The sequence below is a fragment of the Mustela erminea genome, chromosome 9 (genome assembly GCF_009829155.1).
Source record: "Mustela erminea isolate mMusErm1 chromosome 9, mMusErm1.Pri, whole genome shotgun sequence".
NCBI lineage: Eukaryota > Metazoa > Chordata > Mammalia > Carnivora > Mustelidae > Mustela > Mustela erminea.
This window is the reverse complement of record NC_045622.1, coordinates 14,338,110-14,351,960: the sequence shown is the minus strand read 5'-3', so window position 1 is coordinate 14,351,960 and position 13,851 is coordinate 14,338,110. Positions and strand designations below refer to the sequence as shown.

At 43.2% G+C, this 13,851-nt stretch overlaps 1 protein-coding gene across 3 annotated transcripts; it reads left to right on the top strand.

Moving 5' to 3' along the window:
* The first annotated feature begins 2,053 nt into the window (after nucleotides 1-2,053).
* Nucleotides 2,054-12,976, top strand: MPZL2 (myelin protein zero like 2). 3 transcript variants are annotated; one of them, XM_032358987.1, is made up of 6 exons: nucleotides 2,054-2,658; nucleotides 3,715-3,881; nucleotides 4,361-4,571; nucleotides 7,519-7,666; nucleotides 10,712-10,787; nucleotides 12,613-12,976. In XM_032358987.1, the coding sequence occupies exons 1-5, from the start codon at nucleotides 2,601-2,603 to the stop codon at nucleotides 10,773-10,775; spliced, it is 648 nt and encodes a 215-aa protein (XP_032214878.1). In that variant the 5' UTR covers nucleotides 2,054-2,600; the 3' UTR covers nucleotides 10,776-10,787; nucleotides 12,613-12,976. The 3 variants fall into 3 exon arrangements, with proteins under 3 accessions (XP_032214878.1, XP_032214877.1, XP_032214876.1); XM_032358986.1 differs by having other exon boundaries at nucleotides 2,056-2,658; nucleotides 12,540-12,976; XM_032358985.1 differs by lacking the exon at nucleotides 12,613-12,976 and having other exon boundaries at nucleotides 2,135-2,658; nucleotides 10,712-11,106.
* Nucleotides 12,977-13,851: the final 875 nt, after the last annotated feature.

The following is a 13,851-nucleotide window of genomic DNA, read 5'->3' as shown; positions in this document are numbered from 1 at the left end:
AAAGTTTAGGAAAAAAAGTGATGTTTCTGGAAACTTCTCTCTTCTTCCTTTTCTCCCATTTGCCTAGGGACTAAGTGCATTTTAGACCTTACCTAGAAGCCTCCAGTTTTGATCACAGCCCCACTGATGGGCACCCTGGGGACTCAGGGGCAATGTCCTTCTTAACTCAAGTGTTTTCTCGATACAAGGAGTCTGGCCACTGGTCTTCTCCCTCCTCTCCCAGGGAGGGGAACTGGGTGACTCTGGAGCCACTCCCGTTCACTGGAAGGAATTGGGCGTTGCTGGGCACAAAGCCCGGAACTTGAACTCTGCTGAAGAATGGGATCTGGGCGGCTGCTGACCCTCAGAGCAGGGCTGGCAGCCAGCTCCCAGGGCATCGGGCTACCTGGGGGAGAGATTCTTCTGCTCCGGACAACAGGCGGTTTGTTCAGGCTGCCCGCCCTGATTCCTCCCCTGATGCTTTTCTCTGTGTCCTTGAGCTCTTTGGTAACTCTACCTCTCACCAAATTTTGCAGTTTGCTCTAGACTTCAAAACCTCAGGCTCTACCTACCCCCTTCCTTGAGAGCTGCATTTCTCTCTGCAAGTTAAAAGCCAACAAAGAGGATCACGTTTCCTTCACCCCTTTTCTTTCAGGCTCCTGCAGCTGAGCTCTGCAGACCTACATACCCCAGAGCCTCTATTTTATCCCATCACCATTTTTAAGATTTTCCCCAGCATGCTGATTTTCGGTTGATCTCTGACCTAGAAGCTGACAAAGGAGCTACTCTATTTTCAGGAACACTCACCTTAACAAAACATTCATGCTGAGACACCTCTGGTCTTCATTTGGGGTCACCCCTGAGTTTCTTTGTTCTAGCAACTGTTTTTTGTTGTTCACTGTTTTTCTTTCTCTTTCTCCCTCCCTCCCTTCCTTCCTTCTAGGTTCATGACATCTTTCTCCTGCTGCCTGCCTTTCTTGCTTTGCTTTGCTTTCTTTCTTTCTTTCCTTCCTCCTTTCAGATTTTATTCATCTGTGTGACACAGAGAGTGAGACAGCGAGAGAGGGAACACAAGCAGGAGTGGGAGAGGGAGAAGCAGGCTTCCTGCTGAGCAGGGAACCCAGTGCAAGGCTTGATCCCAGGACCCTGGGATCATGACCTGAGCCTAAGGCAGAGGCCTCACAACTGAGCCACCCAGGCGCCTCTGCTTTGCTTTTCTTTTTGGCTTTTCTTTTCCACTTCTGTAATCTGCCTCTCCCTTGGTGGAATTTTCTTCCCTCTTTATGAAGTTTTATCTTTTCTAGTCAGCCTGTCCCTTCCTCCCTTTTCTGGCCACTTCCCCGCTCCAGGGTTTAACGAGGAGCTATCAGGAATTGTCAGTTTCTGGGTTGCTAACCCGGGGATTAGGGTAATTCTTTTCTGCTCAGGGTTAGATTCCTGCTCAAGCTGCTGCTTCATTCAAGGTGTAACCTTCGTTTGTCTTCTGGGGCTGTTTCCAGACCTGCTTCGTTGATCTGTCACAATTAGCCACCCTCTTTCCAAACAAGGAGGCACCTTTTCTCATTTAAATTCCTCAGCTCTCCAGATTTTTTAGGCAGATGGCTGCCCTAAAAATGGCAGATGAAATCTGAGGCACAGAAAAGTTATTATGAAAACTTTTTCCTTAAGAGTCCTCTGTGTCCATGGTTCACGCTGCGTGTAATTTTGCAGGAAGAGCATTAGACTTAAGAGTCACAAAAGTTCCGTTTTTTACCAGCTGTGCAACATTGGGCAAATCACTTACCTTCTCTGGGCTCTTAGTATCCTCTTAACAACACTTCATGGGAATGTTGGGGAGGTGAACTGGGTTGAGCTAGTAGCTTACATGGGCAAGGTTGTTGTCCTGCTTCTTCTTGAAGTTCTTCAAAGTGAAGGCATCATTAAACATGGAGATTTGTTTGGGCCGGTTTATTTTAGGTGGGTGTCTGGAGAAAGCTACAAACTAGAAAAGTCACAGAGGTCTTTGTGCTAATGTTTGACGAAAAACTGAGGGTATAAACTGGAGGACTTTTTGTCATAGAGGGCCTTAAGGCATTCGGAGTGTTTTGGAGGCGGGAATCCGGTCTAGGCTCCCGTGGCCCCAGGGAGGTGCTGGGGAAGCAGAATCATTGCGAGAGGTGATTTCAACAATTACTTCCCAGGCCAGCGGGAAGCCTGCTTAGAAAAAACCGGTGTGTGTCTGGGGGCCAGACCCAAAGCAGCCTGGGACGTTCCAGATTGGTATCACATCCTCTGGCTGGTTCTGAGGCCATCCAGAGGCCAGAACCCCATCAGAGGAACTGGAAAGTAGAGAGTGGACTTGGAGGGTTTGGAACGAAGTGCGGACTGCCTGTAGCACAGAAGGCGGGAGGGAGGAAAGGAGGAGGGCTGTCGGGAGCTGAGGCCCCACCTATCATTCCAGCAAAGTGCCGCGCGGAGCCGGGGTGAGTCAGAGGCACTGGCGCTCAGCCTCCCAGTAGGTGAGGGGCTGGCTCTTCTCTCCGGGGAGCAGCACGGCTCTGTTCTTACCGGAGTGGCCTTGGCAGGCTGCTGGAGCCTCGGTCTGCCCGGTCTGGTCTCCGCGGCCAGGGCTGGGTTCCCTCATGTATGGCAAGAACCCTTCGCGTGCTGGGCTGCTTCTCCTTGGCATACAGCTCACAGGTAAGGGCCGCTGGGCTTCTCTCAGCCTCTGCTCCTTCCCTGCCTACCCCAGAGAGTTAGCTAAGTGTCTCCGAAGTCACAAGAGCTTTGTTGGGGAGCCTGAGCCACAGTGGCTGTCCGTTCTGGTTTTGACTTTACTGAAAACTGAAGTTGGTGGGTTGTTTTTGGAGAACTGATTTCGGACAGACAGGTTTAGGTGTGTTTCAGCAGCTAGTGATTCGGGCACAGAGAGGGCTTTTTAATCTCAGGTTACAAGCCTTTTTTCTTTTTTTCCCGTCCGGCTACTCTCAACCTCCCACTGCAGGCAAGACTTGGCACACACAGGATTTCTGTGTGTGGGTCTCATCTGGGACTCGCAGCAGCCCTGGAAAAGCAGAGAATTTAAGGAGAGAGGACCCTCCCTTCCCCCCCGTAATTTTGAAATTGTCCCAACGTGCAAGTTCTCAGTGTAAATGTCATGGTAAAAAAACAAAAAAACAAAAAAAACAAAAAAAACCCCAAAAACAAAAAACCAAAAAAGCCATGTGGTATAGACATTCCAGGGGTGCAAGCAGAAGCTGGCGGGGGTTGATGAACTCAGTTTCTGCAGAGGACTACCAACAGTATGATATCATGACGTAACAAGGACCCTGTCCGGAAAATTTCTAGGGGACCATGATTCACATGCTACATAATGCTTAATACGAATCCATGTCTGATTCATGTTATGATTAGTTTTGATTTGTTTCTGCTTTCAATTTTATTTGCCGACATCTGTATTTCCTTAGAACAGCTTGGAGTGGGTACCCCGAGGCGGGGGTACGGTGCTGTGGAGAAAGTGAGGGCACTAAGAAGGCTCGCTGAGTGGTATTCTTAGTTGTTCTACGGCATGGGAAGGTCCCAGGGGCATGGGAAGGTCCCAGGGGCACGTAGGTGGGAGTCTGCAGACTCAGGATGAAGTAAGTTTGAAAGCTGGGGCATCTCTGGTTTCCGTGCCTCGCTCGGACATTTATTTTTGGCAGTGTCCCCAGAAATTCTCTTAATACACATCTTCCCTTTTTCTTTTCTTGGCGGCAGCTTTTTGGCCGATAGCAGCGGTGGAAATTTACACCTCCCAAGCGCTAGAGGCTGTCAACGGGACAGATGTTCGGTTAAAGTGCACTTTCTCCAGCTTTGCCCCCGTGGGTGATGCTCTGACGGTGACCTGGAACTTCCGGCCTCGAGATGGGGGGCCTGAGCAGTTTGTAAGTAAATTATTGTCATTGGCCAGGGGACCTTGGCTGTGAGAATAAGCCAGTTTGTTTCTCCTCGCCCTCCCTTTGCTTTTCTTAGCAACAAGTGCAGGGCAAAGCTGAGAAACAATTCTTGGGACAGAGACAGAACTGCGAGGTTCATCAGTGGGAGAGCAAGATGTTCTTTTTTTTTTTTTAAGATTTTATTTATTTATTTGACAGCAAGAGAGAGCACATGCAGGAGAAGTGGGAGTGGGAGAGGGAGAAGCAGGCGTCCTGCCAAGCAGGGAACCCAGTGCTGGGGTCCATCCCAGGATCCGGGATCATGACTGGAGCGGAAGGCAGATGCTCAACGACTGAGCCACCCAGGTGCCCTGAGAGCAGGAAATTCTAGGCAGAGAGCTGCAGGTGGGGCAGTGAGTCTGGCTAACTCCACCTCAGCCTCCTTGCCCACGTACTGAAGAAGACTTTTGTCTGCTTCTGCCTTCTAGGTATTCTACTACCACGTGGATCCCTTCAAACCCATGAGCGGACGTTTCAAGGATCGGGTGGTCTGGGATGGGAACCCTGAGCGGTATGACGTCTCCATCATCCTGTGGAAGCTGCAGTTTGACGACAATGGGACATACACCTGCCAGGTGAAGAACCCACCTGACGTTGATGGACTGATAGGGGAGATTCGGCTCAGCGTCGTGCACACTGGTAGGTCGTGCGGGGTTGGGGGGGGATGGTTTGGGGAAGGGTGAGAGCATGTTGAAAAGAGGGGGGTAATCTTTTGTGATGGTTGAAAGGGTGGAGAGCAGGGCTAGCCCTTCAGATCCGCAATCTACAGAGGGAGACTGAGGAGTCGAGGGGTAAAAAGAGAAAGGCTTTGTTTGTCTGTGGAAAGAAACAGAGAGTTAAGCAAACTGAGAAAGGAATCTGTTACAGAAATGGCATTGAGACTGTAAAACGGAAAGGAAGCAATTCTCTGGTAAAAGGCTAACATCAGATCCATTCATTCACTCATTTATTCTCCAGATATGTATTGAGTACCTACTCTATGTTAGGCACTGTCCCACACTGGACCCACACTAGCTTATTTAATCATACGACCATCCCAGGCGGCACATACCAATATCGAAAACTCTCCTTTATTAAGTCCTGCAACATGCCAGCGGTTTTGCATATTTCCATCTTTATATATCACATCAGTTTATTGTGCTCTCAGTGCTCTCCATTGAGAGGAAACTGAGGCTTCCAGAGATTAACTCACTTGTCCAGATTCATGGAGCTGATACCTGGAACCATTTAGAACTCAAACCCAAGCATCTTTTAACTCCAGAGCTGTGCGAATGCACCGTATTGCTTGCAATCCTGTAAAGGCAAACCCGGGAACTGAGCCAGATAATAAAAAGCAAAGACCGTAAAACTTCAGAGCTGTAAATCTGGGTTTGAGCCACTGTTATCATTTACCAACTGTCAATAAATCTTTTCTTTCTCTCCTTACACTAAGAATAATAGAGCGAGGATTATGGCGAGGATAAAATGAGATAATAGATGTAAAAATTCCCTAGATTCTCACCTGCACGGAATAAAATGTGTTTGCATTGAAAATGATAATAGTGACCACAGATTGTTTATTACATGTAGACACACCATGGAACAATTTATACATTTTTTTTTTTTAGTTTACTTATTTTAGTGGTTGTTACACCCAGTGTGGGTCTTGAACTCACAACCCTGAGATCAAGAGTTGTGCGCTCTTCTGACCGAGCCAGCCAGGCATCCCAGGAATAGATTTTTTAAAAATAAGAACTCAAGAAATGGATATTGTTACCCCTGCTTAATACCTTGAAGAAACTGAGACTTAAATAAGTTAATTACCCCAAATCACACAGCCAGTAAATGGTGGAGCTGGTACTTGGACCTGATTCTCTCTGGTGCATGCTCTTAACCAACACATAATATGATTACCCAAAATATATAAGCCTGTAAAGTGGTAGGGTTTTTCCTCCTTTCATTCCTAGTATCATCCTTGGGGCCCCATCAATAGAGCTCTGTGACCTTGGAGAAGTCATTTGAATCCTGAAAGGAGTAATAGAATGTCCTGGGACCTCAGTTTCTGAATTCATCTGCATCTAACCTGCATGAACAGTTTAGACAAGAACATGTGGTTCTTAAACATATGGTGATCACTGCTCTGAAAATCTAATGAAATCTTCAACTCTGCTTCCCACAAAAATGTACACATACACATAATATGACATGGGGTTTGTGGACTTGCGGCCCCCCTTTCTCCCCATCCTCCTCCACGGACTCCAGGCTGGGAACCCCTGAGCTAGACATTTTTCTTTTTTTTTTAATTTTAATTTAAAATTTTTTAGACATTTTTTCTAATGTCCTTTCTGGCACTGCGGGTTTACTGAGGTTTATTTGTTTAATTAAAAAACTTTTTAAAAAAAGATTTATTTATTTGTTTGACACAGAGAGTACAAGCAGGGAGAGCTACAGGCAGAGGGAGAGGGAGAAGCAGGCTCCCTGTTGAGTAGGGAGCCCAGTGCAGGGCTCTATCCCAAGACCCTGGGATCATGACCTGAGCTGAACGCAGATGCTTAACCCACTGAGCCACCCAGGCAACCCTTTAAAAAAAGATTGAAAAAAAAAAGATTTTGTTTATTTATTTGACAGAGAGATCACAAGTAGGCAGAGAGGCAGGCAGAGAGAGAGGGGGAAGCAGGCTCCCCGATGAGCAGAGAGTCTGATGTGGGGCTCGATCCCAGGACCCTGAGCTCATGACCTGAGCCGAAGGCAGAGGCTTAACCCCTGAGCCACCCAGGTGCCCCTAAAAAAATATTTTATTTATTTGACAGCACAGAGGGAGAAGGAGAAGCAGACTCCCCGCTGAGCAGGGACTCAGGTCTCCATCCCAGGAGCCTGAGATCATGACCTGAGCTGAAAGCAAATGCTTAACAGACTGAACCACCCAGGCACCCTGGGTTTACTGAAGCTTAAATCAGAAAACAGACTAAAACCCAAGAGACCTAGGCTTCACAGATTCTGCCTGGTTTAGGGACCTTTCCCTGTGGGTTCCCTCTTGCATCATTTTATCTAGTAGACTATAGTTACTGATTAACTTGCCTATCCTCCGGGTGGGCAAGAGCTCCCTGAAGGTAATGCCTTTTTTGGCTTTGTATTTCCATTGCGGTGTCTGAACATAGTAGGTCCTTAATAAGCTGGAATCAATGACTGACTGAATGCCAGAGGGAATCAAGGAGAAACGGCTCTGGGTTTGATGAGGTCAGCACTAACCTTACCCCACAAAGTGGTTCAACTGGCTTGGTGGTTCTGGAAGTATCAGGCTGCATCAGAATCACCTGGAGGACATGTTAAAACAGATTGCTGGGCCCCGCCCCGCCATTCAGCCGGCGCCTGATAATTTTCATTTCAAAGTTCTTAAGAGTGCTCTGCTGCTACGCCTGGCACCGTAGTTTGAGAACCACTAAAGTAATTCATGTGGCTTGCTTATTGCTCCTAGAGGTCACATGGTAATACGGTAGGAGAAAGGAAGATTCCATTTAGTGGTGAAAATACATCCTTCTTCTCGCTTTAGATTTCTTCACGTCCCTTCTCTTTTTAGAAACATGAGATCCGCCTTTTCTCCTTACAGTCCGCTTCTCTGAGATCTATTTCCTGGCCCTGGCCATTGGCTCTGCCTGTGCACTGATGGTCATAATCGTAATCGTGGTGGTCCTCGTCCAGCATTTCCGGAAGAAACGATGGGCTGAGAGAGCTCATAAAGTGGTGGAGATAAAACCGTAAGGCTGGGCAGTTCTGGGAAGTCTTCTAACACTCTTCTATCATGACTTTTGGTATTTTAATGATTGTTGAACAGATGTTCTTCCCTCTGAGTAAGTCTTGTAAAAAATTTAAATTCACAGGATGGATAAATTAGGGTGTGATTTAGTAACTTTACAAAAGGTTTCTTAATGTTATGGAAGATTTCATTATAGGCTTTATTATGGAGGATTTGATATTATCAGAATCTGCTTACATAAAACTTTTCTAGGCTATTCCTTACTTTTAATGTAAAGTGTACATTTGTGAGGACTGCTGGGTAGTCAGCAGGGGTCAAATCAGTGTCTAGGAAAGGCAGCCATGCTGATAGAAGGTGCTCAATAAATTCATAGTTTTTGAGATGAAATTGACCTATCATAAATATTCACCTTTTTAATGTTCACAAATTTTGTGACCATCACCACTAATGCCAGAATTTTCAGCACCCTCAAAAGAAACTCCATACCCATTAGCCATTACCATTGTCCCCTCCACCTGCTGCTGGCAGCTACTAATCTTTCTGTGGATATGCATATTGTTCAAAGGTGAGGAGAATGTAGAGTGCCCCCCAAGCTGAGGAGGCACTTTGAACCATGAATGAAGTAGGCAGCCCCATACAGAAAACACAGAGTTTTATGTTGAGATTACTGATGGGGGAGGGGGGGTCGAGAGGACCGCTGTCTGGACAGCTGCACAGGTAGTCTCCTCAGAAGTCCCACATTTTAGTTTGCTGGTTTTATTTATTTGTTTGTTTGTTTGACAAAGAGAGAGAACACAAGTAGGCAGAGTGGTAGGCAGAGGGAGAGGGAGAAGCAGGACCTTGGGATCACAGCCTGAGCTGAAGGCAGACACTTAACTAACTGAGCCACCCAGGTGACCCTCATTTGCTGGTTTTAAAGGAGCGGGACGTGGGGGGAGTGTCAGATACACGTGATTGGTTGCTAACGTTCAACAGACTTTCTGGCACCACCTATGCTTCTGTAGAAAACTCTGTTATCTGAACCAGTATCTTAATGGGCCCATTGAAATCCAGAACAGGCTCCCTGGATATTCCGGTTTTGGAATGTTGAGTATGGAGTTTTCACATTTAACTTTTACATTACATCTTATACGTTACTCTAGAACATGTAGCCACGAAGAGGTCATCAAGGAGACTACAACAAGATGGTGGGTCAAAGATAGAGTCAGTATGGCCAGCATTCCTACACCTACTCTGGACATTCATGTAAATGGATGATCATACAGTGTGGCCTCTAATTTCTGTTTCTTTGGCTCAGTATAATATTTTAGGTTCATCCATGTAGAGCATATAGTAGTAGGGGTACTACATTCCTTTTTATGGTTGTATAATATTCCATTGCATGTACATACCACACTTAATTATCCATTCAATTGATGGACTTTTAGTTGTTTTTTTTTTTTTTTTTACTTTTGGCCAATATGACTAATGCTGCTATGAACATTTATTTATAAATTTTTGCATAGACCTGTGTTTTCAACTCTCCTGGGACTGGAATTGTTGGAACATATGGTTACTGTATGTTTGCCTTTTTGAGGAATTGTCAGACTGTCTTCTAAAACAGCTACATCATTGTATACTCCTACCAGCAACATAGGAGCTTTTAATTGGTCCGTGTCCTTGACAGCACTTGTTGTCTGACTTTTAGATTATAGCCACCTACTGGGTGTAGAGTGGTATCTCACTGAGGTTTTGATTTGTATTTCCCTAGTGACTAATGATGTTAAGCATCCTTCCATGTGTTTATTGGCTATTTGCGTATCTTATTTGGAGATCTATCTATTCAAATATTTTGCCTATTTACAAGTTGGGTTTGTCTTTTGTGGGTTGCCTTTTCACTTTCTTCCTCATGTTATTTGAAGCACAGAACTTTTTAATTTTTTAAAATATTTTATTTGTTTATTTGACAGAGAGAGATCATAAGTAGGCAGAGAGGCAGGCAGAGAGAGAGGAGGAAACGGGCCCCCTGCTGAGCAGAGAGCCCAATGCGGGACTCGATCCCAGGACCCTGAGATCATAACCTGAGCTGAAGGCAGTGGCTTAACCCACTGAGCCACCCAGGCGCCTCAGAACTTTTTAATTTTGATGAAGTCCCAATCATCAATTTTTTTCTTTTGTTGCTTCTGCTATTGGTGTCATACCTAAAAAATCATTGGCTACCCCAAGGTCCTGAAGATTTATGACTGTTTTCTTTTTTTTTTTTTTTAAGATTTTATTTATTTGACAGAGATCACAAGTAGTCGGAGAAGCAGGTAGAGAGAGAGGGGGAAGCAGGCTCCCCGCCAAGCAGAGAGCCCGATGTGGGGCTCGATCCCAGGACCCCGGGATCGTGACCTGAGCTGAAGGCAGAGGCTTTAACCCACTGAGCCAACCAGGCACCCCTTGACTTAAATTTTGTATATGTAATTTTGTAATGTATATTAACAAATATTTGTTAATTTTTGTAATAAATACAAAAATTAATTCAAGGGGCGCCTGGTTGGCTCAGTAAAGTAGGAGTCCAAATTAATTCTTTTGCAATTGCAGTTTTTCAGTTGTCCCAGCACTGTTTCTTTTCCTAAAGAAATATTTACTGAAATAAAAAGAATTGATTTTAAGATGCCCAATGAAGCCTACTCTGACATTAGAGGTTGACCACAAAGCAATAAAGATGGCTTCTAGGTCAACACAGAAATTTCTTTTTAGTTTTCTGAATAAGGAATGGAATTAGAGGCTGGATATTAATGATAAACGAAGGTGTCTGCTTTACCTCCTTCAGGTTCCCATCTAAAAGTATTCTGAGGCATGTAGAAGTTCAGAGACACAGGGTCATGTGGAGGCATGTTTATTGTTAGATAGATGGCACTAGTGGCATAGCTTTCTGTTAAGCTTGGATCTGTTCCCAGATGCAGGTAATGTTTCCCAAAATATGGGAGAAAATACATCACCCGGAGCTTGCTTTCTAAGACTTGCCTCCTTTGCTTCTTATCATTTTCACCTGACATTGGTTTCTACTTCTTTGTTACAGAAAAGAAGAGGAAAGGCTCAATCAAGAAAAAAAGGTCTCCATTTATTTAGAAGACACAGACTAACATTCTTAGAGGGTGAGGCTCATAAATGAGTTGATTTCTTTCCTTAGCTTTCTCGTCAGGCCCATCTCTAATGGGGATCTCCCAGATTTCAGGACTGTTAGGTGTTTTCTGCATGAAACTGGAGGAGCTGGGTCAGGGAGATAGAAGTCTTCTACTAGTGTTATGGACAGCTTCCTCTTTGGGTTTTGTACAAAGGATGAGGCTGTTAGACTGTACGGCCACTGAAGATGGGAGAATTCTAAGATTATTCAAGGGTTTGTGGGTATGTTTACCACGACCAAGAATAATTCACTTTCAACATGTAAATAAATCTTTATTTTTTTAAATGAAAGAAGTGATATCTGCTTGTTTTATTTTGTTGTAAACCAATCGTGTATTAAGAGAATGACTCAATAGATATGTCTGACATTTTGACAGAACTTTTATACTAGTTGGAATTGATTTCAATTCCATTCATCTAGTTATTGGAACTATGAATCTAATTTTAGTACTGTATAGCTTTATTTTCCCGTTTTCAGGTTTTTAAAAAAGATTTTATTTATTTATTTGACACAGAGAGAGAGAGGGATCACAAGTAGGCAGAGAGCAGGCAGAGAGAGAGGGGAGAAGCAAGCTCCCCACTGAGCAGAGAGCCCCATGGGGGGCTCCATCCCAGGACACTGAGATCATGACCTGAGCTGAAGGCAGAGGCTTAACCCACTGAGCCACCCAGGTGCCCCCGTTTTCAGGTTTATTATGCTTAAAGGATAGAATGATTTATTTTTTGTATGATCAGAATTTTTTCTATTTTCTGAAGTAAGTCCACTATTATTATTTGCAAAAAGAGTCACATTTTTGTAGCCTAATGTTCAGGGAAAGACCTCAAGGATTTATAAAACAGAATATGGAAAGACATTATTCTGTTGTAAAACCAGAAGAATTTGATATCAGAGAGAGATTTTACTGAGGGCGGTTGCCTTTTTAAAACCAAGCAGATATGGTTTTTATAAAACTTGGATCAACAAAACAAAAAACAAACATCATCTAGGATTCTGAAAGGGTCTAATGGTCAGGGTCATGGAAAATGAAGATGGAAATGAAAAGAAATTTAAGGAACTAACACAGTCAAGTTCAGTGTGACTGGATGTCCTCACTGGATGGATACTAGGTTTGAAGAAACCACTTGTAAGAAGATTTGGGGGGGACAATGGGAGTCTTTGAAAAGTTTGAATATGGATAATATTAGGTAATTATTGTTAATTTTATTAGGTATAATAAAAGTATTATGTTTACAGAGAAAAATGTCACTATCTTAAGTATACATTTATATGTAATATACATTTATTGCATATAAATTTATATATGCTTATATGTAACAAATTAAAAACCAATTAAATATATGGCAAATAATACAGAAAAATGCTTTAAAATTAGATTATGGGTAAATTCTCAACACCGTCTTTTCTATTTTTCTATGTGCTTGATTTTGTTTGTAATAAAAGAGGACAGAGAGAGAGAGAGAAGGCATGCACGTGTGTGCGTGCGCTACGGGTCTTCCAAATATTCATGTAAGGCAGAGGCTATGAATTATCGACACTGACACTGAGAAGTATATAAGGATCAGAAACACATTTTAAAAGTTGAATTAGGAGGAGAACAAATACATTAAGAATATTTTCCTTCACAGTGGAGAACATGCTTAATAATATATATTTAGTTTGTAACTCCAGGTACCTCTCTGCACTCTTCCCAAATGTGTTATCCATTTAAGCTTTTATATTTCAGGAAGCTGAAGATCCCAAGAACAAGAACCCTAGGATAAGCTGAAGTTAATGGAAGATTTCTTTGGCTTTTCCAGTTGTGACCTGGCTTCCAACCAGCTCTGCTGTACATAACCACCTCGAGGAGCAACATCTCTCTGGAGCTGGCATAGGGCCCTTTTGAGCAGATATCAAACTCACACACAAACTGTTACTAAGGTTTTATTTAATTTCAAAGTGCAAATATTTTTCAAAAGCTCATTGTTAGCCTTTTGTACTAAGAAGCTATATTTTTGCCCTTAGACACTCCTTGTGGATGATTAATTGTACATACATACATTGGTATCAAATGAGATGAAAGCCAACGGTCTGTCACGACATTTCCTTTAACATGTTAGTTTCTTTAGAGTAGTACTTTTTTTAAGATTTTTATTTATTCATTTGATAGACAGAGAGAGATCACAAGTAGGCAGAGAGGCAAGCAGAGAGAGAGGGGGAAGCAGACTCCCCGCTGAGCAGAGAGCCCGATGTGGAGCTCGATCCCAGGACCCTGAGATCATGACCTGAGCTGAAGGCAGAGGCTTAAGCCACTGAGCCACCCAGGCACCCCTAGAGTAGTACTTTTGCTACTAAAGTTAATGTGTTTACTCTTTCTTTTTCACTCTTAATTAAAAGTGAGCTAATTCTCCCAGCTATTTTTGATTAACAGGAAATCTTAAATTCAAACTGTTAAAGAACAGTTTGATTTTTTGTGGCTCTCTTTAAGGATGGGATACATCTTGTTTTATTAACTTTCTTTCAATAGCCTCGATGATGTTTGTTTTTTGTTTTGTTGATTCAGGTTTTATAACAGCACAAATCTAAATTACAGAGTAGCTAGAAAAGTTTATAAATGCTTGTAGATTGACAAGTGCCACCCCAGGATGAATTACTTATCACCTTTTTTTTTTTTTCTGTGTTGTGAATAACAACCCATAGTGCAGGTTTTTCATGAGCTGTGAATGCTGCTTAGCTTACTACTATTCAGTTATTGTACAACAACAGAGCAAAATCTATGCTCATTCATGGAATGGAATCATTAAACAGTTACCTGGGAGGATTCTGAAATAGTAAATTATGACTGTAAAAATTTAGGGCTGGTGAAAAAAATCACCCCTAAGTGATGATACTTTTGTACAATGTTATATAAAAAGCTCTGAGAACTGGATGATATTATTTATTTTCTCCTTTTCTTTATCTTATTTTATTTTGCTTTAATTTACTTCCTTACTTTGTGGAAGGGAAGATTTGGTATGGGGCAAAGAAATACCCAAACTAACAATATGAAACTAACTTTG

Bases quoted from the DNA above. Each gene is read 5' to 3' on its own strand.
- MPZL2 (XM_032358987.1), top strand. From the start codon at position 2,601: ATGTATGGCAAGAACCCTTCGCGTGCTGGGCTGCTTCTCCTTGGCATA. The intron at 2,659-3,714 runs GTAAGGGCCGCT...TCTTGGCGGCAG, and splicing joins CCTTGGCATACAGCTCACAG to CTTTTTGGCCGATAGCAGCG. The intron at 7,667-10,711 runs GTAAGGCTGGGC...TCTTTGTTACAG, and splicing joins AAAGTGGTGGAGATAAAACC to AAAAGAAGAGGAAAGGCTCA.